The sequence below is a fragment of the Podarcis filfolensis genome, assembly GCF_964270895.1.
Source record: "Podarcis filfolensis genome assembly, chromosome: Z".
Taxonomy (NCBI): domain Eukaryota; kingdom Metazoa; phylum Chordata; class Lepidosauria; order Squamata; family Lacertidae; genus Podarcis; species Podarcis filfolensis.
In genome coordinates, this window is record NC_139617.1 from 31,440,702 (window position 1) to 31,466,107 (window position 25,406).

At 48.2% G+C, this 25,406-nt stretch overlaps 1 protein-coding gene and 1 long non-coding RNA gene across 9 annotated transcripts; one reads left to right on the forward strand and one right to left on the reverse strand.

The window, feature by feature from the left end:
* Positions 1-276: 276 nt before the first annotated feature.
* Positions 277-2,070, reverse strand: LOC310754574. The gene is made up of 2 exons (XR_014543878.1): positions 1,920-2,070; positions 277-528 (listed from the first exon to the last, which is right to left on the reverse strand). It is a non-coding gene; the product is annotated as an uncharacterized lncRNA (long non-coding RNA).
* A 16-nt stretch (positions 2,071-2,086) lies between these two features.
* Positions 2,087-16,638, forward strand: CNGA2 (cyclic nucleotide gated channel subunit alpha 2). 8 transcript variants are annotated; one of them, XM_083596387.1, is made up of 8 exons: positions 2,090-2,268; positions 5,046-5,203; positions 6,368-6,466; positions 7,978-8,145; positions 9,601-9,708; positions 10,727-10,833; positions 11,429-12,622; positions 16,429-16,638. In XM_083596387.1, exons 2-8 carry the CDS (start codon positions 5,091-5,093, stop codon positions 16,443-16,445), a joined length of 1,806 nt encoding a protein of 601 aa, XP_083452513.1. In that variant the 5' UTR covers positions 2,090-2,268; positions 5,046-5,090; the 3' UTR covers positions 16,446-16,638. The 8 variants fall into 8 exon arrangements, with proteins under 8 accessions (XP_083452508.1, XP_083452513.1, XP_083452510.1 ...); XM_083596382.1 differs by lacking the exon at positions 16,429-16,638 and having other exon boundaries at positions 2,087-2,268; positions 11,429-15,224; XM_083596384.1 differs by lacking the exon at positions 16,429-16,638 and having other exon boundaries at positions 2,100-2,303; positions 11,429-15,224.
* The last annotated feature ends 8,768 nt before the right edge of the window (positions 16,639-25,406 follow it).

The following is a 25,406-nucleotide window of genomic DNA, read 5'->3' on the forward strand; positions in this document are numbered from 1 at the left end:
TGTATCACAGTGGGCTGTGGCCTTCCTTACCCTGGAAGCAACTGGGCTGCCTTCAGGGGCACCTGTGTCCAAGAAAGGAGCAATATCTGTGAAGCGCAATCCCTTAGCCTAACCTACCTCACAGGGTTGTCATGAAGATAAAATAGGGAGTGGGAAGCCACATGCTCCACCTTGAGCTCCTTTGAGGAAAAGGAAGATACAAATATGGTATGCATGTGTGTATTTATACACACACACACACACACACACACACACACACGGACAAACACATGCCTATTTGCAACAATTACAGGTGGTTTGCAGTGATAATTTTATGCAAGGGATAGCTTGGTAGAGCATGAGAATATTAATCCCTGGTTCATGGGTTTGAGCCCAAAATGGGATAAAAGATTCCTTCATTGCAGGGGGTTGGACTAGATGCTCCTCATGATCTCTTCCAACTGTATGATTCTTAAGAGTGGCATGTGTCCCCCAGAGAGGATGTTTCTTACCAGGTGATGCCTTCTGCCACACACAGAGACCCATCATCTAGAAAGAAAAAGAAAAACAACAAGTGAATGCTTTTGGCTTCAGGGTTGACTAACTGATCAATTAATCAAACAGAAACTCAGACAACGGAATCCCTCCTAAGATTTATTTAGTCAAATGACAGTCGTAAACGTAACCTGACGACATTAGCTGTCAAAGGATTTTGGAAACTGCCACTGCAAAACAGATGCGGGACCCCCAGTGCCTGCCTTCAATCCTTCAGCACGTTCCTGCATTCCTGGCTCACGCTCCCATCCTGAAAGAAGAGGGGCTGCACTTTTGCTAGCTAAATAATAGGTCCATATTTTGGGGCACAGGTCCAGTTCAGTAAACTACCCAGGCCTTATCAAATAAGCTCCGTAGGGAGGCAGCAGTATGAAAGGGATCCTTTGGGACTGGCTGCCTTGCTAAACTGAAGTCAGAGGAAGGGTTAACCAGCTGAGGCAATAGGCGAGGAAGAGCCTCTTTCATCCCTTAGGCATAAAGGCTTGTGGAGCACACCTTTGCTCAGAGTTGGAGGCATGTGCGCTGCAGCAAGAAGTGCAGGTAAACTCCTGGCTCCTAGATGTATGCTTTGGCTTGCAGTTTAGTTGGTTAGGCCCCTGTGCTGCTATGGCCAGCAAGCTCTATGTGTGTGGTGTGTGTGTGTGTGTGTGTGTGTGTGTGTAGCTGCTCCTTCATGCCACAGACCATGTTGGGCATCAGCTTATTTTCTGCCATCCCAGCCTGCTGAAGAAGACCCTCCAAACCCCTTGGGATGATTCCTGGATGATCCCAGCAGCCTCCTGAAGGAACAGAGCGAGAGTGCCACTCACCACTTACGCCGAAGGGTTGCAAAAGAAAACTGAGGCCCAGAGAGCGGGGTTGCTCCGCGCTGCCACCAATACTCATTGAAACCAGCTGAAACCAGCTGCCAGTCCTGCTGCCTTGCCCTGTTTTCATGCTGGGTTTGACCCTGAGACAGAGCCGTGTGCAGGACCCCTGACTAGTGAGTAAAAGTGTGTTTGGGAAGAGGGGGTGGCCAAACCCTTCCTGCCCTAGACGGGGGTGCGGTGTTGGTGTTTCCCCCTGCCCTTTGCACTGGGGTGCTTTGCAGTAGGTATGAGTTTTGTAATGCCTTTCTTGATGTTTCCTGTTTCCTCCCGCAAGGGCAACCTGAGCCCTTGCTCTCTTTAAGAGTCACCTTGTGATGGGGTGGGCGAGAGGCATTAATTCTATTCCTAGCTGGCTGTTGGACAGGTTCTGTACAAACAGATGCAGTCAGCGTGCCTGTGTGTGTTTCCGTGGGGCCTTTCGTCTTCTGCCCATGCCAGGAAACAGTTGTACGTTACCCATGGCGAAGAGACATAGAGAGAGGGGATCCAAGAATCTGGAAATAAATAAGAACCAACCAGTGAATAATGTCTGCTCAATAATGCTGGCAAGGTTTTGTTAGTTAGTAGTTAACCAGGGGATGGTCACCAGCTGACAAGCCTCTTTCCTTCTCTCTTTGGCTTCCAACTGACTTCTTCCTGCTTCCGCAACAGACTCTTCCAACTGCCCCGGAATGTCCTGAGTGCAAGTGCTGAGTGACATCCTAGTAGGGTGTAGAGGGCATCTCTCTCACACACACATTGCCTTGTTCTCCCTCCATCTGTTGTCGAGTGCTGGGCCTCCTTCCTGGCTCCTTGCTGAGAATCCCTGCTTTACAGGACTACCTCTGTCTAGAAGGCACAAGGGAGAAGGTGCTGAGGACTTCTAGTATGTCACATAACCAGAGCTGATCTCGTGTATGTGTGTGTGTATGGGGCAGGGGACACTCTCTTCCTCGCCCGCTTCAGCTTCAATCCCTGCTCGTTGTCTGGAGCTACTCCCACCTCCCCAAAAGGCAGAACTAGCTCAATTGGGATTCATCCAGCACCACCAAATCTTGTCCTCCCACCAGTGTTTTGGTAAAGCATGCAGGAATTGCAACCTGAGCGACAGATGAAGTGAGAGGCTCGGAGATCTGCCCTTTGAAAGCTGAGGGGTGTTAACTGGGGTGCTTTGCATTTGTCCCCCTCTCTGTCTCCAACTCAACCCTACTGTCTGTTACATTATGAACTGACTTGGGTAAGTGAAGAGATTGGAACACCCTTTTGCTCATGCTGGGAGCCCAAGTCTTGGGATCTATATAGGCGTAACAATTGGGTTTTCCTAATGCACCCATGAAATTAATCTGACAAAAGGGCACCAAAAGGCTTGTGGGAAGGAGGAAGGTAAGGTTTGGTGGTATCCTGGTCTGGGTGGTATCCAGACAGCTGTGATGTTGAGGTGGGCTAGGGAGCTGAATGGAGTTTAGTGACTATGGTTGCTGGGCTTCAACTGGCCCAGTTGCCCAGTTACTGCTGCTGTGAAACCTTATGTGCTTATAACTGGTGTTATCCCACCCCGATTCCAAGATCCATCATTCAAGTAACAATTTGAGTTTTTGGTGCAAAGTGAACCACATGTGCATATATTGCCATTAGCCTCCCATGGGATTTGATTGTTTACATTTGCTGAAATAAGCACAGTAATTGACAACCAGAGTTAACAAGGGAGGATTAACCAGCTGCAAAAAAAATAGTATGGCACTTTAAGTATACTATAGCAACAGTTAATAGCTGCCATGCAAAAGTCTACCAGAAGCCATGCACCCCGCCCCCCGCTAGTTATAGTGGTTTCCTTTGTCAACAGATATTTGCCATTTCCATCTCTCTCTTCATAACCATTGTAAAATCTAGAATGAACAGCACTCTTCCCCAGTGCCCCCCACCCATCTGCTGGGGCTCTCATTACTATTGTGGATCTATTGAGAATGGCTAGGAGAGCACCTCACACCTGTTGTTAGGGAAGGGCTTATGCTGATGTGGTTGCCTTGGCAACAGTGACAAAGATGAAAGCCTCTGGGAGAAGCCTTGAATAATAACATGGAGGGACCACATGGGAGAGAAAGCGGGTGTGGAAGGCAGGGGACCCTGAGAGTGGAGAAATAGAGCATGAAGCAGAATTCCCCTGTACACTATAGAATTCAAATTTAAGTTTCAAGCATTTATGCATTTACTCAGTTAGCTCACATCTGCAGAGTCTGAAAACAGTGACAAAAACTGACATTTTAAAATGAAGCTTTCATTTATCTTTATTGTAATTGAGAAGCAGATGAATCACATCTCTGTCATTCTGTTGAGAAACTGAAAATGGGGGCTGGCCACCACAAGCAATCGGCCGATTTGGGACAGCTAATCAGTCCTTGAAGGCTGGTGGCTGACATCTGATCTTCATCCCCTCAGTGATTGGAAAGAAGCTGAGGGGCCACAGGTCACTAAAGATGGCAGGTGGGCATTTGCCAAATTTCCGGGTGCCAGAGGGAACCTGTGCCTGGCTTGGGAGAATTCACTCTTCCAAGATAAATGAAAGGTCGCCCATCTGATGGTGTCCCCAGGAGCTCCTGAGCAGAGCCAGAAAGCAAATCATGGCAGGAAGACTAAGCAAAGGGGGCCTTTTGTCTCTGTGAGTTGGAGGGAACAGTGCCTGGTGGTGCATATGTGGGTGATGTCATTCCTCCAACCATGGGCATAGCCAAGGGGTGGGCAGGGAGGGGCAGCTGCCCTCCCCTAAATCAAGTAAAACAATAGAAATAACTTAACTACCTGACCATTCACAATGGTTCTGTCCCCCCCAACAAAAGTCCTGCCTGCCCCCCCCCCAGTCCTGCCCCCAAAACAAAAATCCTGGCTACACAGTCACTGCAGCTATAAGCAATCTCTAAACCGAACATACCAAAACAGGGAACATAAGTGTTAAAATCCCATAAAATTCAAGCGAACTAATGGGTAAAATTACAAAGGCATGGGAAAACACCAGCAAAACATAAAAAGGTGACTACAATGTGATCGAAAAACTTCCTCAGGAGTTGGGGAAAACTTGCCTTGGAATGTACAGTTCTCTCAACTGATACAGTGCTCATTAAATATGCTGGGCTCTCTAACTATGCTGGGCTCCTCTTGAGTCTAGTGGCATTTTTCCTGATCTGTAGTATACTTTCTAGCTGACATTCCCAGGCCTACCTGGAAATGCTGCCATGTGTGGGGTTGAACCTGTGACCTTCTGCAAAGCAAGCAGATGCTCTACCCTTGTGCCATGGTGCTTCCCTGTACAGATCAGCTGAAGAGGGGGTTAGTGCCCCTGTCCCTCACCAAATGATGTTACAACCTCTCAGGCCCCTTCCATGCTGTGTCTACGTTCTTATTTGTTTTAATTTGGCAGCTGGCACCAAAATCAGTGGGGCTTTTGTGGGCTAGGAAAATGTACTTAGATGGTGGGAGGGGATGAGTGAGCTCTCTGGGCCAGAAGCTGGCAAGCCCCACCTTAAACCAAGGAGGAGCTCCCTGGTGGTCTCTGTTTGCACTGGGGCAGCACCTACTCCCCACAACTCATTGGAAGAAAGCAACATGAGGAGGTCTTGTCCCCGGGATTCTTTCCTGGGTATTCGTTCTTTTCTGTGTTTCCTGGCACAGGTTCCTATCCCTCCTGCCGTTGCTGCCTTCTGTGCATGGAGAAAGATGGAGAAAACCAATGGTCTGAAGGCTTCGCCTGCCAACCATCAGCCACAGGAGCCCATGAAAACTGCTGCCAATGGGGATCCAGAGAGAAAGGAGCTCAGCAACCACAGCAGGTAACTCTCAGAGCAGGTGGCCTTGAGGTCTGCTGCAAGGGGTCCCTGGCCCAAGAGCCAGCTTGTCACTGGATACCCAGTGTTGAGGGGGGAAAGGCACCCAAAACATGCTCTTCAATAATTGGTTGCTGCATACTCATACAGAGCTTGTCTGAGGCCCAGGGCAGGGGTCTTGTCTTGGCTTGACTGTATAAGTCTGCCAGGCCCTTGGCAGGGCCCCCAGCTGTTTTAGCCCTCTAAGCCCTGGGGCAAGTGCATCTGGTTGCCCACCCCCCTGCAAGGGCCCGGGCTGTTGCCTAGCATAACTGAATAGGGGTCAGTCTGTGCCAAAAGGAGGAGGGGAAGCCTTTTGGGGCCACTTGGGAAGGAGTTCAGGGATGAGAGCAAATGGTCCTTCCTGGTGAGAGTGGAGGCCCCGGGAAAAGTTTCCTCCATGGGCGAATTCACAACTCTGAGTTCCAATAGGAAACACACTTTTAGAGTGTGGTGTTAATGATGCCAATGTTGTGGGTTTAATCCCCCTATGAGCCAAGAGGTCTGACTCCTGCACTGCAGGGGGTTGGACTAGATGACCCTCAGTGTGACTTCCAACTTTGCATTTCTATGAATCTATGATTCTGAAAATGTATTGGGACCCTCCACAGCTGGGCTTTTGTGAAGCAGCCCTTTCAGATCCCACCCCCGCATTTCTCAAGCAAATGCTTGACTTCTCTGCATCTCAGCACTGCGTGCTCTGGAATAAGGGTGGCTGGGACAGGTGAGAGGAGATCTGATTTTTGTCTCCTCTAGGTTCTCCTTGCAGCCAGCAGGGGTAGGATCTCAGATTAGGTCTCCACCTTGTGGTCAAGGCAGGAGGTAGGCTGTAGCTCCCAAAATCCTCCAGTTTGCTTTCCTGCCTATGTTGAGCACAGTCACAAATCAACTCCCTTAATGTGTGTGTGTGGGGGGGGTTCTCTAGGGCTAGACAATATGGGAGTCATTACAACTCCCAAGTCAATCAACTTGGATTGATGTGGAGTTCTTGCTTTGATGTGGGAAGGGAGCTTGAGGAGGAGGCAGTGGCAGTGAGAGGGGCAGACCCCCTTATGAGGGGAGGGTGTTCCGCTCCATTCCCACCTCTGCTTGGCAGCCAAGGGTCATCCTTCCTACCTGGTCTCTCTACAGAGTGCCGTCAGCCAATGATGACACGTCCTCAGAACTTCAGCGTGTTGCCGCCTTGGATAATGTGGACGAGAAATCCCACAAGACAGGAGGCCTCTCCAGGTACTTCTTATGGGGCTCCTTGTGGGGTTGATGAAGCACAGCCAAGATAAAGTGTCTCCTCCTCAGGCTTTGTGGTAGCCTTTGCAGTGGAGATGGAAAATGCAACAGGAGCCCACCACTCTGTGGAGCAGCAGTCTTTGGAAGGTGGGGGGGGGGGTCAGCCTGGGTGGGTGTGGAGGTTGTGCTGAAATTGTGCCCATCAGCAAAACCAAAGAGTAGTCTCCACGAGCTACTCCGCTCTAGATGGGGATGTTACAAGAAAGGAGATTCCGACTCAACTTTATGAAGAACTTTCTGAGGGTAAGAGCCATTCAACAGTGGGACGGACTCGCTTAGATGATGGTGGACTCTCCATTCATTGGAGGTTTTAAACAGAGGTCAGAAGGCCATCTGCCAGGGATTCTTGTAGCTGTGACTCCTGCATTGCAGGGGGTTGAACTAGGTGGCCCTTGGGGATCCCTTCCAACTCTACAATTCTATGATTCTATTATTTTGACTCATTACCCATAGCTGAGCTGGTGTTTCAAGACTTAGGAACATAAGAGATTGTCATTTACTCAGACAGAGCATTAGCCCATCTAACTCAGTATTATCTAATCCTGCCTATGCACAGTTTCAGGCAGGAGTCCTTTCCCAGCCCCACCTCGTGATGCTGCCAGGGGTTGAAGCTGGGACCTTCTGCATGCAAAGCAGGTGCTCTGGCCACTGAGCTATGGCCCTTGCCCACAATTCCACCCTGCTGGGGGTGCTCTTGAAAGCCCATAAGGGCCATTTGTGGAGATGGCCTAGAACGTGGTAGGAGTTTCAAGGGAGGCCCTGCTAGCTGTGGCTGCTGAAGAACCCTCTGCTGTTTCCCCTCCTAAGAAGCACTTGATTGAACAAGATGGGCAAGAGGAGGCTTCGTAACCCTCACAAGCCCCGAGGACTTTGTCTTCCTCTTTTGCTGATTCCCAGGAAAGCTGATGACAGTGAAGGTCACAGACTTGGATGGCTCTAAAAATGGATTGGACAGATTCATGGAGGAGAAGATGGCTATTAATGGTGACTAGCCAGGATGGCTATACTCCACTTGCACTGTTAAAGGCAAAAATGCATCTGAATCCCAGTTGCTGGAGACCACAGGAGAGGGGAGTGCTCTTGTGTTCGAATCCTGCTTGCAGATTTCCCATAATGGGCATCTGGGTGGCCACTGTGAGAAGAAGATGGTGGACTAGATGGGCCATTGTCTTGATCCAGCTACAGGGCTCTTCTTTTGATCCCTCCTGACAGCTTAGAAGGAGTGAGATGCTTCAGCACCTAGATTAGGCACTTAGGGGGAAGCAATGGGCAGAGTGGGGCTGTGTAACTGCAGCTCAGAGGGAGAGAGAGGGAGAAAAACTGTACACTTCTCCTGCCCAGGGTGAATGTGAGGGGAGACTCTACTCCACTGCTCCACTGGAAATGTAAGGGTGTTCTCTCCCCCCTCCCCATTTGCAAAGCTTGACCCTTTCCCTTCTCTCTTCCTTTTCTAGGATAGCCCGCCTGGTGATGGTTATCCGGGGTTGGGCCAATAAAGGCTTGAAAGAAGAAGAGCGGCGGCCAGACTCCTTCCTGGAACGATTTCGAGGACCAGATGTCAAGACTTTGGCAGTAGCTGCAGCAAGGGGCGATGGGTTTGATACCCATGACAGAAAGACAAAGTGAGACTCCCTCCTGGCTGGCTGGAGCTGCTGTGGGAGGCTTTGCATGGGCCAGGAGAAGAAATCATAGGCCACCTTCCCTCTTCTTCTCACCCTCCATCTCCTTCTTCATCTTCATCTTCCTCCTCCTCTTTCTTCTTTCTCCCACTTCCTACCTCTTCCTCTTCTTCCTCCTCTTCTTCACTTTCTTCTTCTTCTTCTTCTTCTTCTTCTTCTTCTTCTTCTTCTTCTTCTTCTTCTTCTTCTTCTTCTCCTCCTCCTCCTCCTCCTTCCTCCTCCTCCTCCTTCCTCCTCCTCCTCCTCTTTTTCTTTCTTTTCCTCCTTCTCCTCCTACTTCTTCCTCATCTTCCCCCTCCTGCTTCTTTCCCCTTTTTCTCTTCCTTTTCTTTTTTCCTCCTCCACCATAAATAAGGGGCAGGCCTCATTGGTAAGTTTGGACCTTGCCATTAGCCATGGTAATTTGAGCAAAGAAGAAAGGGCAGGCTGCTGGAGAGTGAAAGAGGCTCACAATCAGCCAGGGTCTTTGGCACTGAGCAAACAGGGTCTTCCCTGAGAGGTTAAGTGGAATGTGTTAATTACCAGAGAGCAGCAATGGTTCTGGGCTGCTGTGGCCCAGTGAGGCTTTTGCAAAACAGGAGCAGGCAAGAGTGTTCAGGCCATTGTGTAAGGCTGTTGTGCAAGTGCTGAGGTTGTTGGTCATTATGGACAAGGCTGAGGAGAGGAACAGGGCATTCCTTTTCTTCCCATTCTACACTTTAGAAATAAAAATTGCCATACTTTGACAGCCTTCAAGGCATGCCATCAAGGCCTTTCAGGGAACAGGAGGTTGGGCTTGCTCTAGTGATTCTAGCAGCCAGGACCTCCTGCCTTCTCCCATCTAATGCCCTGTGAGCCGGCCCACCCCTTTCCCTCTCCCATGAGGCCTAAGATGGGGCTGGACACTTCTGTAACAATCTGAAGTACTGGATGGAGACCTCAGAACACCCGAAGTGGAGAGCAGGCAGCTGGGGGGGGGGCTTTCCTTTGGGGCATCTTGTTGGCCACTGTGAGAACAGCATGCTGAACTAGATGGGCTCTCTGATCAGCTGCTGCAGGGTTCTTCTGATGTTCTCGCTGGGCGGCTTAGAAGGTATGAGACGCTTCAGGAACAGGAAGGCTGATTGGACATTTGGATGGAAGGAAGGGGTGGGCCTGGGGTGCTTACTTCTCAGTCACTGTGCTGTGGCCACCTCTGGTCATCTGTCTGGGTAAAGGAGGTCTGTGTGTGCTCACTTAACCCTTTCAGTTTCATGTACTCCAAATCACACCCACCCCCCACAGTGTGAATTCATGCCATAGCTGCAATTTAGACTAGGGATTTGAAGATTGCAGGCTCTCTCCACCACCATCTCCCCTCTAGGCCAGATCCATTGAAGACTCATTGCGGCCACTGAAATGTTTTGCTTCTATCTGCAGGAAGAAATGGAAAGTCTTTGTGATGAATCCCGCAGGGGACTGGTATTACCGATGGCTTATGGTCATTGCAGTCCCAGTCCTGTATAACTGGTGCACGTTGGTAGCACGGTGAGTCCTTGGAACCCATGTTTCTGGGGGGTGGGCACAAGAGAAGGGGGGGTGCAGATTCCGCCCAGAGCACCTATCTGCACCTATCTGCAGAGCATGATGTGAGTCTTTGTGATTCCTCTCCCCGCTGCTGTTTCTCTCCTGATCCTCTCCCCCAGAACTTCTCTTCCTAGGAAGCATGGATTTAACAATCCTTAATTTGCTGGAGTTTCAGTAGTTACAGGGTTAACTCACTGCTGAAACTCTGGGAGGTTGCTTATGACACTTCCAACACATGGAATTATTTATTATTTCTATTTTATTCATTTATTAAATTAGTATACCATCCTTCATTGGAATATCGCAGGATGGTTCCCAACATAAAAATACAAAATGAGAACACGAATACATAATAAAACAAGAGCAACCCCCCATAACGCCCCCAAACACATTTAAAATGTCATAGAATGTTTAATAAGTCAAAGGCCTCGTTATAAAGAAACATATTTGCCTGGTGCTTAAAGATAATGTCATGAAGGCACCACATGAGCTTTCCTGGGGAGATCATTCCATAAGTGGGGTGCCACCACTGAAAAGGCCTGCTGTCATGTTACTGCCCTCTAGAAACCTTGTGAAAAAGGCACATGAAGAAGGGCTTCTTGCGGTCCTTGATGAGTAGTCCCTGCTCCAGGAAACCTGCCAGGGAAACGCAGTGTGAGGCATTTTGAATTAGGCCCGGAAATGAATTGGCAGCCAGTGCAGTTGGGCCAGGAACAGGGCAATATGTCCAAACCATCTTGCCCCAGTGAGCAATCTGGCTATCGAATTCTGCACTAGCTGAAGTTTCTGAACTGTTTTCAGAGGCAGCCCCACAAATAACATGTTGCAGTAATCTAACCCAGAGGTTACCAGAGCGTAGACAACTGAAGTTAGGCTACCAGATAGTGGTGCAGCTTGGCCTCCTTGCTTCCCAATCAGCTGCCCGAGCCACCAGAGGGCTGCTGCCTTCTAATTGTCTCTCTCACCCTCCTCACCACAGGGCCTGTTTCAACGACCTCCAAAGGAAGTACTGGATCTGGTGGCTAGTTCTAGACTACATCGCAGATAGCATCTACATCGCAGACATTGTCATCCGGTTTCACACAGGTGAGGGAGCTGTGTGGGGAGGAGCCTGGCTCAGCCTTCATCTCACTATGGTGGTTAAGGATTCCACCTCCAGCACTTGTGAGACAGAAAATGGCCCCAATAAAGCAAATCTTATTAATGGCAGTTCTGAAAAATAGAGTTCCCCAATGAAAGATTTATCAGCCTTCACTGCTGAATAATTTTCTTCTGGGCATCAATATTCAGGTCTGGCAAAAGCCTCTGCCTTGATATCATATTGAGCTGATGAATGATCTGAATGCTGTGGGGTGGGTGGGAGGAGTGCAGAATCTCATGCTCTCCCACTATTTGGGGCTGGGACATCTTTTCAACAATCACCACCCACCCTACAAGCTCACCACTCTAAGGATGGGAGGCCTGTTTTGGTTAGAATCCTGTGTGCTGTAAGTCCTGCCTGCTCTCCACGATGCTGCTGCTACCTGGCTCTAGTTGGATTACGAGGCTGGAGATGGTTGAAATCCAAGGCATGTGGAATGAACAGATTGGATGGAAATAAACACATCACCATATCTGCAGTGACAGCACTAGGCAAAGATTTTGCTGCGTTTTAATGCCTCACACTGTGTTTCCCTGGCAGGTTTCCTGGAGCAGGGATTACTCGTCAAGGACCTCAAGAAGCTGCGTGATAAGTACATTGCCACCATGCAGTTCAAGCTGGATGTCCTCTCTGTTTTGCCCACTGACTTTGCTTACTTTGCCGTCGGCTTAAACCGCCCCGAGTTGCGCTTCAACCGGCTGCTGCATTTCTCCCGCATGTTTGAGTTCTTTGACCGGACGGAGACACGGACCAGCTACCCAAACATCTTCCGAATCTGCAACCTGGTGATGTACATCTTGGTCATCATCCACTGGAATGCCTGCATTTACTATGCTATCTCTAAGGCCATTGGCTTTGGAGAGGACACCTGGGTGTATCCCAACATCTCAGACCCAGAGTTTGGTTATTTGACAAGGGAGTACATCTATTGCCTCTATTGGTCCACACTGACCTTGACTACCATTGGGGAGACCCCTCCGCCTGTGCGTGATGAAGAGTATCTCTTCGTCATCTTTGACTTCCTGATTGGTGTCCTCATCTTTGCTACCATTGTGGGAAATGTGGGCTCCATGATCTCCAACATGAACGCCACCAGGGCAGAGTTTCAGGCCAAGATTGATGCAGTCAAGCATTACATGCAGTTCCGCAAAGTGAGCAAGGACATGGAGGCCAAGGTGATCAAGTGGTTTGACTACCTCTGGACCAATAAGAAAACTGTGGAGGAGTGGGAGGTCCTGAAGAACCTGCCTGACAAGCTGCGGGCAGAGATAGCCATCAACGTTCACCTGGAGACGCTGAAGAAAGTGAGGATCTTCCAGGACTGTGAGGCTGGGCTTCTGGTGGAGCTGGTGCTCAAGCTCCGCCCCCAGGTATTCAGCCCTGGAGACTATATTTGCCGGAAGGGGGACATTGGCAAGGAGATGTATATCATCAAGGAAGGGAAGCTGGCTGTTGTGGCAGATGATGGCGTGACCCAGTATGCTATGCTCACAGCAGGCTGCTGCTTTGGGGAGATCAGCATCCTCAACATCAAAGGAAGCAAAATGGGGAACCGGAGGACGGCAAATATCCGGAGCATTGGCTATTCCGACCTCTTCTGCCTGTCTAAGGAGGACCTCATGGAAGCAGTGACAGAGTATCCAGATGCCAAGAAAGTCCTGGAGGAGCGTGGGCGAGAGATCCTCACCAAAGAAGGTCTGTTAGATGAAGCAACTGCAGCAGAGGGCATGGAAGGTATGGATGTGGGGCAAAAGCTGAGCAGGCTGGAGGCCAGCTTGGACATGCTGAATGCCCGGTTCTCCCGCCTCCTGGCTGAGTATGATGCTGCCCAGATGAAGCTCAAGCAGCGTGTCACCTCCCTGGAGACCAAAGTGAAGCAAGACCAGCAGGATGACTTCTTCTCTGATGGTTCCATTAGCCCATCCACAGAAGAGGGGAAAGCCAAACCTTAACCTACTGCGCTGCCATCTGGATTTGAGGCAGCAGCATTTCCTTGCATCTGATGCCCATCCAGACTGCCTTGCAGTAACCCTGTCTCCACCAAACTGCTGCTCCCTAGCTGACTCTTTCTCTCCCCTTAGTCCATTCCCAGGTGTATGTTCCTGGTGACTTTCACCAGGGTCCTTTTAAGTCTCTCTTGAACTGCTTTGAGAAGGTCAGACACCCTCCATTTCTTTCCTCAAGTTGCATGTTCCTCCTCTCACCCTCGCCCCCAAATGGGCCAAATAGCACTGCCTCTGGCAGGTGCTTATTTGGAACATTCCCATCAAGTAACCCACTACAGTAGACCACATTACCTGCTTACAATCTTATTTTGACAACCACTTTTGTGAAAATCTCTAAGCCGGTCCAGGTCCTTCCTGTTCGTGGAGCACGTTCAGAGAAAACCTCTCCCTGTGAACTGCCTATGCTCCCTAAGTCTGCATAGAGGGCAAAGGAAGGGGATTTGTGCACTTGGGTGTGTGGGATGTTGGTGTTTGCTAGGGCCTGAACCCACCTGCTTCAGTGAGGATTATAAGATTTTGGAAATGTGTTAGTTGAAGATTGCTTGTATGCCTGCAATCCTGCCATCCCACACAAGCTCTTTAGCCCTGGTTCTGCTGCCTGGCTGCTCAAGCGGGCAGTGCTGTCTCATTCAGTCTCATTCCCTTTCTGCTCTTTGAGGCTTTTAAGATCCCTCCTGACTGAGTTTCCCCCTCAGTTCTTGAAGACTTACAGCTCCTTCTGCATTGACTTTAGAGCTCCAATTGATGCCTCTCTTTAGCAAGCATTGCCTTGGGGGCTCGACACACCCCAGGCAGGTAGGGGGGACCCCATACTTGTCCAGGGAAAGTGATTGAGCCCAACACAAATTCTGGACCTGGAACCTATCCCAGAAATGCTGGAGAGGAAAATCTCCTCACATTTCACATGAAGGATTAAGCTGAAGTGGCTGCCCCATGTGTGCTGGGTAGAAATGGCCAGCTGAACATCAGGACAGGCTTGGTTGAGACCATACCCCTCTTTCTTGTTTAACTCACCAGTATCCCTTGGCTAATGCACAATAGCTCTGCCATTCTCAGGGAAACACCCCACCCCCTGCAGCCCTCTCCCTTGTCCTTTCCTCTCTTGCCTCAGTTCATGACTGAGCCAGTTTACACAGAACAAGGAACTTTGGACCCAAAGGCTGTTTACTTGCCCGAAACTCAGATTTCAGTTTTGGAGCCCTCTTGTCAATTTCCATTTTTATGCACTAAATGAAAATGGGCCACTTTGCTCAGGGTTAGTTGTGGAGGAGGAGTATGCTTAGTCAAAGTGTTTCTATCAAGTTTTCACTGGGTCTGCTCAGATCCTGCCTGGAACCATGAATTCCTCCAGGTCCATTTCTGGAATGAAACAGAAGCTCACAAGAATTTGGGGTGGAGCTGCTGGGTATGGGAGCAGGACCCATCACCCCAAAAGCCCACAATGCTTCCAGTGTGTGTCTGGCAAACACATGACTTGATGTGGACTCTACACCTGAGCCAACGAAGCCACAACTGACAGGTGACCTGTGGGGCACGTTACACATCTTCAAAATAAAGAGCTCAGATGTGAGCAGCCAGTGGGTTTAGCAGATGGGTTGCATAGGTGCCTCCCTGCTCCCTCCCCCCAGTTTCCTGGCTGCTCTGGTTGGACTACGCAGACTGTGACTCTTTTACCCTGGGGCTTTGGGTCTGCTCAAGCTAATGTTCCATGAGCTTATTTACTTAACAAACAAATTGCCCTGCAGCTCTCCTTGCAGTGTGTGTGTGTGTCTAGCAATGTTACATAGCGGTGGCGGCAGCAGCAGCTGCAGCAACAGCAATACATTCCTTTCCAGATCCCACAGACCTCTGGCTTCCCAGCTGCAAATGGTGAGCCACAAGGGGGTGCTGTGTACAGTGGAATGAATTGCAGTCCTGCCTGGCTCAGCCTGACTGGAATGGAGACACACTGAATGTGGGAGCGTCTCTCAAGCGGAAACCCAGAGCAGAGGGGCCCAGCTTTTCCCCTGGAGCCAGAAGCAAATCTTCTCTCTGGAAAGCAAACCTTGTTGTGCCGGAAGGCCTGGTGAGCTGGTCTGCTCATCAAATCCATGTGCTGTTGCATTCATTTTCCTTCGGGAGGGAGTCTGCATGCAAATGACTTGTGGGCCAGCATGAATTTCACAGACCCTCAGGCTTCTGAAGTGCCTATTGCATTGCCCTCCAACTGTTCCTGAACCTATCCCAGGGAAGGAGGGCTCATTTCAAGATGTCACACCCATTTATACTTTTTATAAAGAGTTTTCCTGCTGAGGTTACTCATTAGTTATAAATATGGTTGCTAAAACTCATCTTTTGTCATTTTGTATCTTATGTTTCAAGTGAGGGATGGTGTGACAGTGGCTCCTTTTTGCTCATGGCAGGGTCCTGTTCCACTGGGATCCTTTGTCTCCTTCCCCCTAACCCTGCCTGTCCCACAGTGGTGTAGCATGGGGTGTGTGTGCAAGGGCCACTGTGGCCCTGGGTGCAGAATTCTGATGGGGTCCAACTCAACACCCCAACAACAGGTTCCCTTACTGAGGCCACATGGCTGCACCACACTGTTGACTCAAGTTCAAATTGTGGTGATCGCATGGTTGGCGGTTCGAATCCCCGTGGCGGGGTGCACTCCTGTCGTTTGGTCCCAGCGCCTGCCAACCTCGCAGTTCGAAAGCACCCTGGGTGCAAGTAGATAAATAGGGACCGCTTACCAGCGGGAAGGTAAACGGTGTTCCATGTGCTGCGCTGGTGCTGGCTCGCCAGATGCAGCTTGTCATGCTGGCCACGTGACTCGGAAGTGTCTGCGGACAGCGCTGGCTCCCGGCCTATAGAGTGAGATGAGCGCACAACCCTAGAGTCTGGCAAGACTGGCCTGTACGGGCAGGGGTACCTTTATCTTTACCTTTATGACCCCCTAGATCCTTTTCACATGCCCTACTGTCAAACCAGTTGTCCCCCTTCCTATATTTGTGCAGCTGGTTATTCCTGCCTACATTTGTCCCTATTGAAATTCATTGTGTTACTTTGGGCCCATTTCTCAAATCTATTAAGGTCATCTTGAATCTTGATTCTGTCTTCTGTGGCATTAGCTACCCCTCCCATTTTTGTGTCATCTGCAAATGACCCTGAATTAATACCTTGTTAATACACATAGAGTTGATGGCAAGAAGGGTGAGGATAGTTTTGGAGGTCATGTGTGCCTGGAACCCCTTTGGGGGAAGGGCAGTGGGTGTAGACAGCTTTGGAGTGAAATAAGGGTTGCAAAGGGCCCCTGGCACACACGACCACATGGTTGCCTGCCACTTGCTTTGTCATTACTGCTTTCTGCTTGAGGCAAGCTGGGCATGTGACTCATTTTCTGTGTGAAAATCCAGGATCCATGATGCACTTGCTGCTTCTGAGACCACAACAAGAGCGTTTGTGTGGGGTGGAATGCAAGACCACAGATTCTGCTTAAGGGCAATCTGTGCACACAGTGTTTTGAAGGATTTTTTGTTTGTTTGTTTTTTATAACAGAGAACCCTCAAGAGTGAGAGCTGTTTCAGCACTCTGGACAGCAGCTGCAGGGCTCATCTGCAGAGATACAATCTCAGGGAAACACGGAAGAGCTGATGATGAGGGTGACAATGACAGCGTATGCATGCTTGCTCCTTGAAAAGCCTACCCAGCCCACCCTATTAACCTACTTGGGAAAATCCTAAACCTTTAAACCATTACTTGACAGAATTCAAAGCAGTCTGCCTGGTTTCTTATGGTGCTAGGAATTCAGAGGTTCCCAAATGCCCTAATGAAATTAAGGCTAGCATTTCAGTGGCTAATAAACAGACATTTGTGCTAATGTAGAGGACCCCAGTAGGGAGACTCAGCATTGCTTGGGGGAAGCTCAGTCCATGGGAGAAGCTGAAGGAGCATCTGGCATCCCTTGAGGGTCTTCCTGGTACTGGCTTCAGCCTCAAGAATCCTGTGACGAGGGCAAGATTGGGGGAAACCATGCAGCCAACTGCAGCAGCTTGAGAGCTCAGTGGCAAATTTCACCCAAGCCTTGAGGTCTGAAGCAGGAGAAAGAGGCCTCAAAGCATCCTTCGAGGTGCCTCCCAGGCAGTCTTCTTAGATGAAAAAACTGTTTCCTTCAGGGAGTAGCTTTCCCACTCCAGCAGTATTTTCACTGTTGGAAACTGGCTTCTTTAGATAATGCTAGGTAAAATCCTTGGGGCAGGTTATTTCCAAAAGGACACCTGCTGCCCTAGCCCCACTCATATACTTCACTGCTGGGTCTCTGCATATATCTGCATGCCTTTCATTAGTGTGGGAAATTATTTGATAACCTCATAAATCTATCCTGCAAATGTGAAGTGCCCGAGCTGAAATCCAGGTGCAAGGAAATACTCATTATTTGTCACATGGAGAAGCAAGCCAGGAACTTGAACACATGCTCAAATTATCCATTTATTCCTGAACACACCAGCCCCAAGCACCACCCTCCCTCCTCCCCTGACACTAGCATTTACTCCAAAGTAATGCCATTCTTATTCCAATCCACCAAAGCCAAGGGAAATCAGACAGAAGGTTGTGGATAGCATCTGACACAACAACCTTTACTGCTGCCAATTTGGCTCCCCTGCTTCTGAACTCTAAGTGCTGTTTGGGGGGTTTAAATGAGGCCATTAGTGGTTGGTTTGGGGTTCCTTCTAATTAATCCATGTTTCAAGCTCTGCAGCCAAATCAAAGAGTTCTGGATGCTCAGATATGAGATGGAGGCCTCCCTCTGCAGGGAAAGAAGGAAGGAATATCAGCCTCACCATCATGGGAAAGGCTCTTCCCAGAGCCAAAGAGTACAGCAGTCAGTTAGGCTTCAGCAAGAACAGCACCCAAGTTCAAGACTCCCAAAAATGTGTGAGGGTGTACATGTAGGGTTCCAGGATTTCAGGCAGTGGCCCTTTCCCAGTGTCACCTGACAATGCTGCCGAGGGGTTGAGCCTGGAACCTTTGGCATGCAAAGCAGGTGCTTTGAACACTGATCTGTGGCCCTTGCCCACAATTCCACCCCACCAGCGGTGCTCTTGAAAGAAGCCTATAAAGGGCCATTTGTTGAGCTGGCCCAGAAGTAGGAGAAGCTCCAAGGGGAGGCCCTGCTACCTGTGACTGCTGCACTGGGGGCGTGGGTGTCATAGCATACAATAAAAGAATTGTAGATTTGGGAGGGACCCTGAGTGTCATCTAGTCCAACTGCCTATAATGCAGGAATCCCAGCTAAAGTATCCCTGAAAGACAGCCATCCAACCTCTGCTTGAAAACCTCCAATAAAGGAGAATCCACCATCTCCCAAGGGAGACTGTTCTACCATTGAGCAGTTCTTACTGTCAGAAGGTTCTTCCTGCTGTTCAGTCAGAAATCTTTTTGGGGGGTAAGTTGAATCCATTGGTTTGGGTCATACCCTCCTGAGCAGGAGAAAACAATCTTGCTCCATCTTGCATATGGCCAGGGGCATACCTAAGGGTTGGTCAGGTTGGCCCCCACCAAGGATGCATCCCTCCTCTCTGGCTTGGAATGGCTAGAAGCCCACATGCCCACACATTTGCATACTACATGGGCTGCTACTCCCCTGCTCTGGTAGGCTGGGCAAGGCATGCAGGCTCCTCTGGGGACCTCAGTGGAGGAATCAGGTCACTGGTGTGAGACATTGCAGCAACCCTGTGGGGTCCTCCCCCATTCAGCTGACTGCACTATTAGACGTGTGAGCAGAGCACCCAGCAGGGCTTGGAAGGAAAAAATATGAGAGAGCAGGCGAGAGTTGCAGGAGGAAGAAAAAAGGAAGGGAGGAAGGTTGGAGGCAGAAGGGAAAACAGCAAGCACAGGAAGGCAGGAAGACAAGCTGAGAGATGGACTGACAGAGGAGGAGGGGGGGAGGTGAAGCATAGCAGACCCTACCCTGATGGCACTGGCAGAGTGCAAAAAGTTATGAAAGGCAAACGTTTTGAGTTTCTGGTCCTTGCCAAGGGTGCAAGGGAATCTGGATACCCCTCTGAATCTGACAGATATTTGGCTTTCCTGTCTCCTCTCAGTCTCCTCTTTTTCAGGCTAAACATACCCAACTCCCTCAACCATTCTGCATAAGGCTTGGTTTCCAGAGCCTTCATTATCTTGGTCACTTTCCTCTGCGTGTGTTTCAGCTTGTCAATATCCATCTTAAATTATGGTGCCCAGAAGTGGGCGCAGGACTCTAGGTGGGGTCTAACAAATCCAAAATAGATTGAGTGAGGGAAATTCTCCCTCCTTTCCTGATGATTCAGAGTTGCTAATGTTGTTGGATGCATGCAGTCTCCATTCTGGCACTTATCCAGGGGTGGTAGTGTTTGCAGGGATGAGATTGCACATGCGGATCAGCTCCTGAGCCAGAACTGCAGTTGGTGATGAAAGCTCCAGGTTCAAATCCCAGCTTAGCCCCTCAGAGAATCATGAGTTGCTCAGTCCCAGACCAAGAGAGAGATTTTGATTCATGTTTTCCTGGGTCAGGAGCTGTTGGGGAGCCCTCCCTGTCCTCTGCAGTCAGTTCATGCCACTGTGTTGAGTGGGCTGATCCTGCCTTTGAACAGGGATCATGGTCCTTTCATCACTCCTGTCGCTTTCGCTCCTTTAGCTGAATTCCCATCAGGATAAAGGAGACTTTAGTGAAAAGGTCGGATGAACAAGAGAAATGCTAGAAAGGCACTTTTGAAGTGTGAAGGAGGAGGGGAACCTCCCCTCTCCACAACCCAAGCCAAGCTATACATAATTCAGACTTGTTAATTGCTCTTTTTACCACGCCCTGCGTACCCATTAATCATCATGGCTCTTTCTTTTCTTCTCTTTAATTCAAACCACCACTTTTGGGTCTTGCACTGCCCAGAGCCAATATTGATTAGTTTTAAATATATATATTACAAACAAGAATTTCTTCCAATGAGATTTATAAAGGATGGTGCCTTTTTGTAATAACACATTTTCCAATGAAAGGAAAAACGGAGCATAGGAGACCTCAGGCTTGTTTCCTTTAACAGCCTGTGATTGAGGGTGCGGGAAGGAGGGGGTGCAGAGGAGTTGAAGGTGGGAGATGCCTGGGTTCCTGAAAAGGACATCCCACTCTCTGGTCTTCTCCGGGGGCAGTACTATCCCAGTTTTGTATAAGGAGGACACTTCTTTGGCACAAAACTTTGCAAGGCTCTTCTTCTACATGGAGAGATCAGGGAGTTTCCTGCCCCCGCCCAAAAAGAAACAAATGGTTTGCCAGGAATACAGCTGGTTTTTTCCTCACACTTTGCAGCACTGAGTCATTCTGCTGCTCTGCTGGGTTTTGGTGGGGAGAAAAGAAGAGAAATTCTGCTCCCAGTGTTCGTACCAGGGGTGACCTATCCCATTTCACCACCTAAGGTAAAATGAAAAGGTGTTGCTCTGCCAATGGCTTCCCCACCAGAGGTGGAGTGGGCCACTCCCACTTGTCTCACTTACCAGGGTCACAGGGTTGCGGGTTCTGGTGCAGTCTGCCTCACTGGGCTGGCCCTGGTTCCCATGCAAGGATGGATGGTGTGTGGTGCCAGTGTGCTGTTGCACCTGTTTCAATGGCCAACCAGGTGCAACAGCCACACTTGCCACTCTGCTCCCCAGAGACTGGAGGTAACCCATAGCCTTTTACCTTGTAGCCACTGCTGACCTTGTCCTCCAATGGAGCATGAGGAGTGTTGGAATCCTAGAAGCCAAAATCCAAGTTTGGGGCAAGTACTATTTGGTGACAGAACCCCAGCAAAGTTTTAACATTGCAAAACATGCAGCTTAAAAAGCATAGAAATGTAGGCTTTAAAGCCTTTAGAATGTGCCTTTCTGGTGAACTGCCAAGTATCCCACTTTCCTAACAAAACAGGCCACATGTCTGGTAAGTTATAAAATGGTTTACTTAAAAGAAACTCCAAATGTCAGATTCGTGTGCTTTTTCCATACAGCAGTCAGAAAAAAGTTGCATAGGCAGTAAAATATGCCTGGTCACAAAATGGTAAGGTCCTAAACTATTCATATAGGCAAAATGCTAGTTTTAGATTCCTTTGCTGTCTGAAACAAAAGAGGCTGGTTAAAGCCATGTGGCTGGAGGGAGCAGCTCAGACCTCACACATTGAGTTCACATGTAGACTGAATACAGCAAAAGACTTGATGGCCAATTTCCTCCCAAGGTGAGGGGAAATGACATAGGCTAAGCCTGGCAGTACAGCTTACTCTATAGTACTAACCCCTTCATGCTTTAATTAGGCTCAAGCATGCTGGTTATATGAGACAGGTTACCCCACAAGGAAGACAGAGTTCTGACAGAGAAACGTTTTTAGTGGTGGTGCTGCTCCTCAAGCACTACTAATCCTTGGGACAGCCCAGCCCTTCCCCTGTTGCAGGAGTGAGGCAAGCCACTGCCTAGCTGTGCACAGAAAGAGACGCCGAACAGGTCTTCTCCTCAAAGCTGGTGAGTCTCACCACTGCATGCATGGCAGAAGTGTCCATGGGTGGGTGGCGGGGAGATTCTCTCAGTGATAAGAGAGACTCTTGGAGGTGGAGCAGGAGAAAGCAACACAGCTGCCCTAGCTAGGCTTTCTGTCCCAGGACTTTACATGCATTCATTTTCTGTGTTTTCTTATGTAAACTGTAGACATTTGGTCTGGCGGTCTGTATCTTGGGCATTGCCTCTGGAATTACTGGGTCATCTGCCTGGCAGTTAAAGGTCTTAAGGATGCCAGCCCAGAATAAAATAAATAAAGGACTGTATGAGAGGAGTATTGCCAGGCAGGCAATAGAGGCAAATGGGGTTGGATCCCAGGGACATGTAGAAGAGAGACTGCCACTGACTCTCCAAGATTTAGATGGTATTCTAATAGTAGGCAGAATGCAAAGAGCAGTGACTCACAGTGGGTCAAAATTGGCATGTGTGCATAGCAAGGATTACCCAGACCAGAAGATAAAAGGAATTCCTAGCCCCAAAGAATGTAATTTATCCCACTGGGGAGACATGGTGTGTGTGTGTGTGTGTGTGTGTGTGTGTGTGTGTGTGTGTGTTTCGATTATTCAAGAGAACATACAGACTCTTTGTTCAGTGACGTGGCCATCCTATACCATGGGTTTAAACCTTCTCTCCAGTGGCCTCCCGAGGGATCATTTGTACAAACAGTACAGACCTATACCCCATTCTCCTCTATGGAGCTGGTTAACTGGGCAGTCAGCATGCCTAGATCAACATGCAACAGAACAGATATCCAAGTCCTATTAAGAACCCTTTTCAGTGAGTAGTGAGAGTTGCTTGTGCACGTGAAGGCAGTAATGAGCAAAATAGACCTGGCTGATAATACTCAAAGACCTACTTATGTCACTCAAATCTTAGGAACTGTGGCTTACGTACATCAGTAGTGGGACTCAAATTCCCCCATGAGCCAGTGGGGAATAAAAATGTCAAAAAAATAATTGAGCGCAGGAATAAGAAGAATGGGGAAGTAGCTATGAATTGGACTAAAGTACAGGGAGTAAGTAGTATAGGATCCAGGAAAGCATCCATTGGAATACCATTATAGACTTTTGAATGCATTAAGAATATGGAGAGGAATAGACACCGAGTATGCAGATCATTTGCCTCTCCTAAGAGGTTTCTTTAAGGATCAAAGCACTCCTGATGTAAAGAGAGTATTGGCAGCAAAGCCAGGCTACCCAGGGAAGCCCAGGGAAGAAATTTTACCATTGGCTGCCCATGTTTTTAACTCCTAAGAAGAGAGAGACAGCAAGAAGAATGAGGAGGACACAAAGGTGTTAGCCCTATCCCTGTGATTCTGCTGCACAAGTAATAAAGCAGCACCAGTGATAATTATGGCTTTCCCCCAAGCAAAGCCAAACAAATAGACCTGAAAAGGGGTCTCTCTCCCTGCATATGCACACATGTACACACTTTCTCTGCAGTGGCTGGGCATCGAGTCTCCTTTTCAAGGGGCCTAATCTCTCTTGATTCATTCTTATCTCTTTCCCCAAATCTAGTTTTATCGATTCCATCTAATCTCTCCTTTAAAAAAAAAATCTAATCTGATCTGATCTCATTAATCTAAAACCACCTAATCTGTGCAGCTGGTTCAACTGCTTGTTCATAACATGCAACTGCAAAAGAGCATTAGAGAGGATGCATGTTTGGGAAGGCAGGGAATTGTCAAGGAAATACCAGCCCAAAATATTGTGCAAGGCTCCACTTTGCATTTTAAGGGACCTTGCTCAGCAGCAGAGACACTGTTTATCACTCTATAAAATAATAATTCTTCTTAAATATTGCAAGTCATTCCTGCTACTTCTGAGCTGGACCCAGACATCTTGAGGGATAGGGAAAAGACATTTGGCTATTTTATTCTACTTATATTTAATTAATTAAATGCTAGCTCATTATTTGTTTGTTTGTTTGTTTGTTTTATTTGTTTGTGTTCTAGCTGATGCAGTTGCTGAAATTATATGGTTATTTGGCTGTTTTAGGTGGGGCAAAAATTGGGGGAAGGAGATGGTTTCCCACTCCCACAGCAAGGCAGTCTTCCTTACTCCCAATGAGACCTTTTTCTTCCCCCCCCGGGTTGCATTTAAATTTCTTTTAGTGTTTTATTAGGATAGTTTGTGCTCCTAAGCAGTGATGTAGAACTGAATTCACCATCTCTTTTTAAAAAACAAATTAAGATTTCAGATTTTATTAGTTCTAAGCCACATTTGGAAAGCAATAACCTTCCATGCAGTTTGCTGACTCTATTGGCTTGTTGACTGCATTGTATTGTTTAACCCTCCTAAACCAGCCAATATACAAGACACTTGTATATTGTTTGTCCAGGTTTGGCTCAGCCTCCAATGGGTTGATTCCCAAACACCCAATACATGCATTGATGCTGATAAGACGGCTCCCACGTTGTCACTTACTGGGCAGCCAATATATTTCAACAAACTTACCTATTAGGAAATTGAACTTCTGGGGAGGAAGATGCCGGACTAGATATCACCTGTTGACAGTTCATCAACAGAGATAATTATGTGGTGATTAATGACACTCAATTCATAAATCTTGTTTATCAGATTCACTCTGGTAATACAGAGGGAACATGGGATCAACCTCTGATGCTTTGAAAAAGCAGCTTTTCATGCTGGGAGACTGAGAAGCTTCAGGGAACCTGATGGGGGTGAGTGACTTAGAGTGATGGAATCTTGCTCTTCCCCAAATGCATAATAGCCCTTATGGTCAGCTCTTAGGGCATAAGGTCAGCAAAGCCTCCCTTTCTTAATTACTTTTGAGATTGTTCTAAATCATAACTGAGATGATCTGTCTGCCGGATGAAATTTACATCTGGAGTGTGAGCTAACTGCTGATTTAAGAAGAGACAATCATTAAAAGACCGTAAGCAAAACAAAAAGCATGTTTTAATTGTTTGCGACCAAGAAAGTTTATAAACAGCTAAGAGGTTTCATTTTAAACTTTCATTTCCTCAATGAAAGTGGTGTCTTCAAAGTGAAATTAATTTCTCTTCATTACTATGGGAAAAGAATGCGGTTTGATAAGGACCACTGTGAAGACCTTAAGCTGGAGATGGGAGACTGAAGCTCTTAAGGTAAATATTGCTCAAAGGATTCTGGGGCCATGCACATGGTCAGGAGCCACACAAATGAGGTCAAATTGGACAACTAGTAGCCTCACCTCAGCTTGTTCTGGAGGAGACTGCTAAGCAAATAAGCCACCTTTTAAGTGTGTTGTAAATATTGCGAAGACCCAAAAGTGGAGATTGAGCTGTTAATAAAACAAAGAACATTCAGTATGGTGAAAATATTATTAGACATCCCATTGATTGTTGGCATCTTACAGCAATTATTGGATGAACAACTAAAAGAGATTAGAGCTGAGATGAATAAAATGGTGAATGAAAATGGACCAGATAAACAAGACACAGAACCTTTGGAGAACAATATTGATAACAGATTGTAAGAACAAGAGAGTAAAATAGTAAAGCTGGAGGCAATAGATGATGAGATGGAGGATGGTGAGTGGGTGGCAGCTGCCCATACTTCTCCTGGATGGATGGTGGCCCCCACGGGAAGAGGCAGGAGAAGAAGGGGCCCATCAGCATCTCACAACTCTCTCTGGAACAACATGCTGAGATACGAATTGGCAGCAATGCTCAGTCATCACAGCTATCCAAAATCCAGCACATGAACATCACTGGTGCTTTGGGGTAGGGGTGGTGGAATAAAATTATGTTACACATTTTGTATACTTCTATTTTCATCATATTTTTCAAACAAAAATGAAGATTGTAAAACAATAGCAATACAGCTCCCCTCCTTGGAGAGAGAGAGAGAGGCAGAGGCAGAGGCAGAGGCAGAGGCAGAGGCTGGTATAGCAAGATATGAACGTAGGAAGAGCCTGCTGGTTCAGGCCAGGGGCCCATCTAATCAGCATCTCCTTCTCACACTGGCCAACCAGATGC

Bases quoted from the DNA above. Each gene is read 5' to 3' on its own strand.
- CNGA2 (XM_083596380.1), top strand. From the start codon at position 4,857: ATGAGTGAGCTCTCTGGGCCAGAAGCTGGCAAGCCCCACCTTAAACCA. The intron at 5,204-6,367 runs GTAACTCTCAGA...GTCTCTCTACAG, and splicing joins GAGCTCAGCAACCACAGCAG to AGTGCCGTCAGCCAATGATG. The intron at 9,709-10,726 runs GTGAGTCCTTGG...TCCTCACCACAG, and splicing joins TGGTGCACGTTGGTAGCACG to GGCCTGTTTCAACGACCTCC.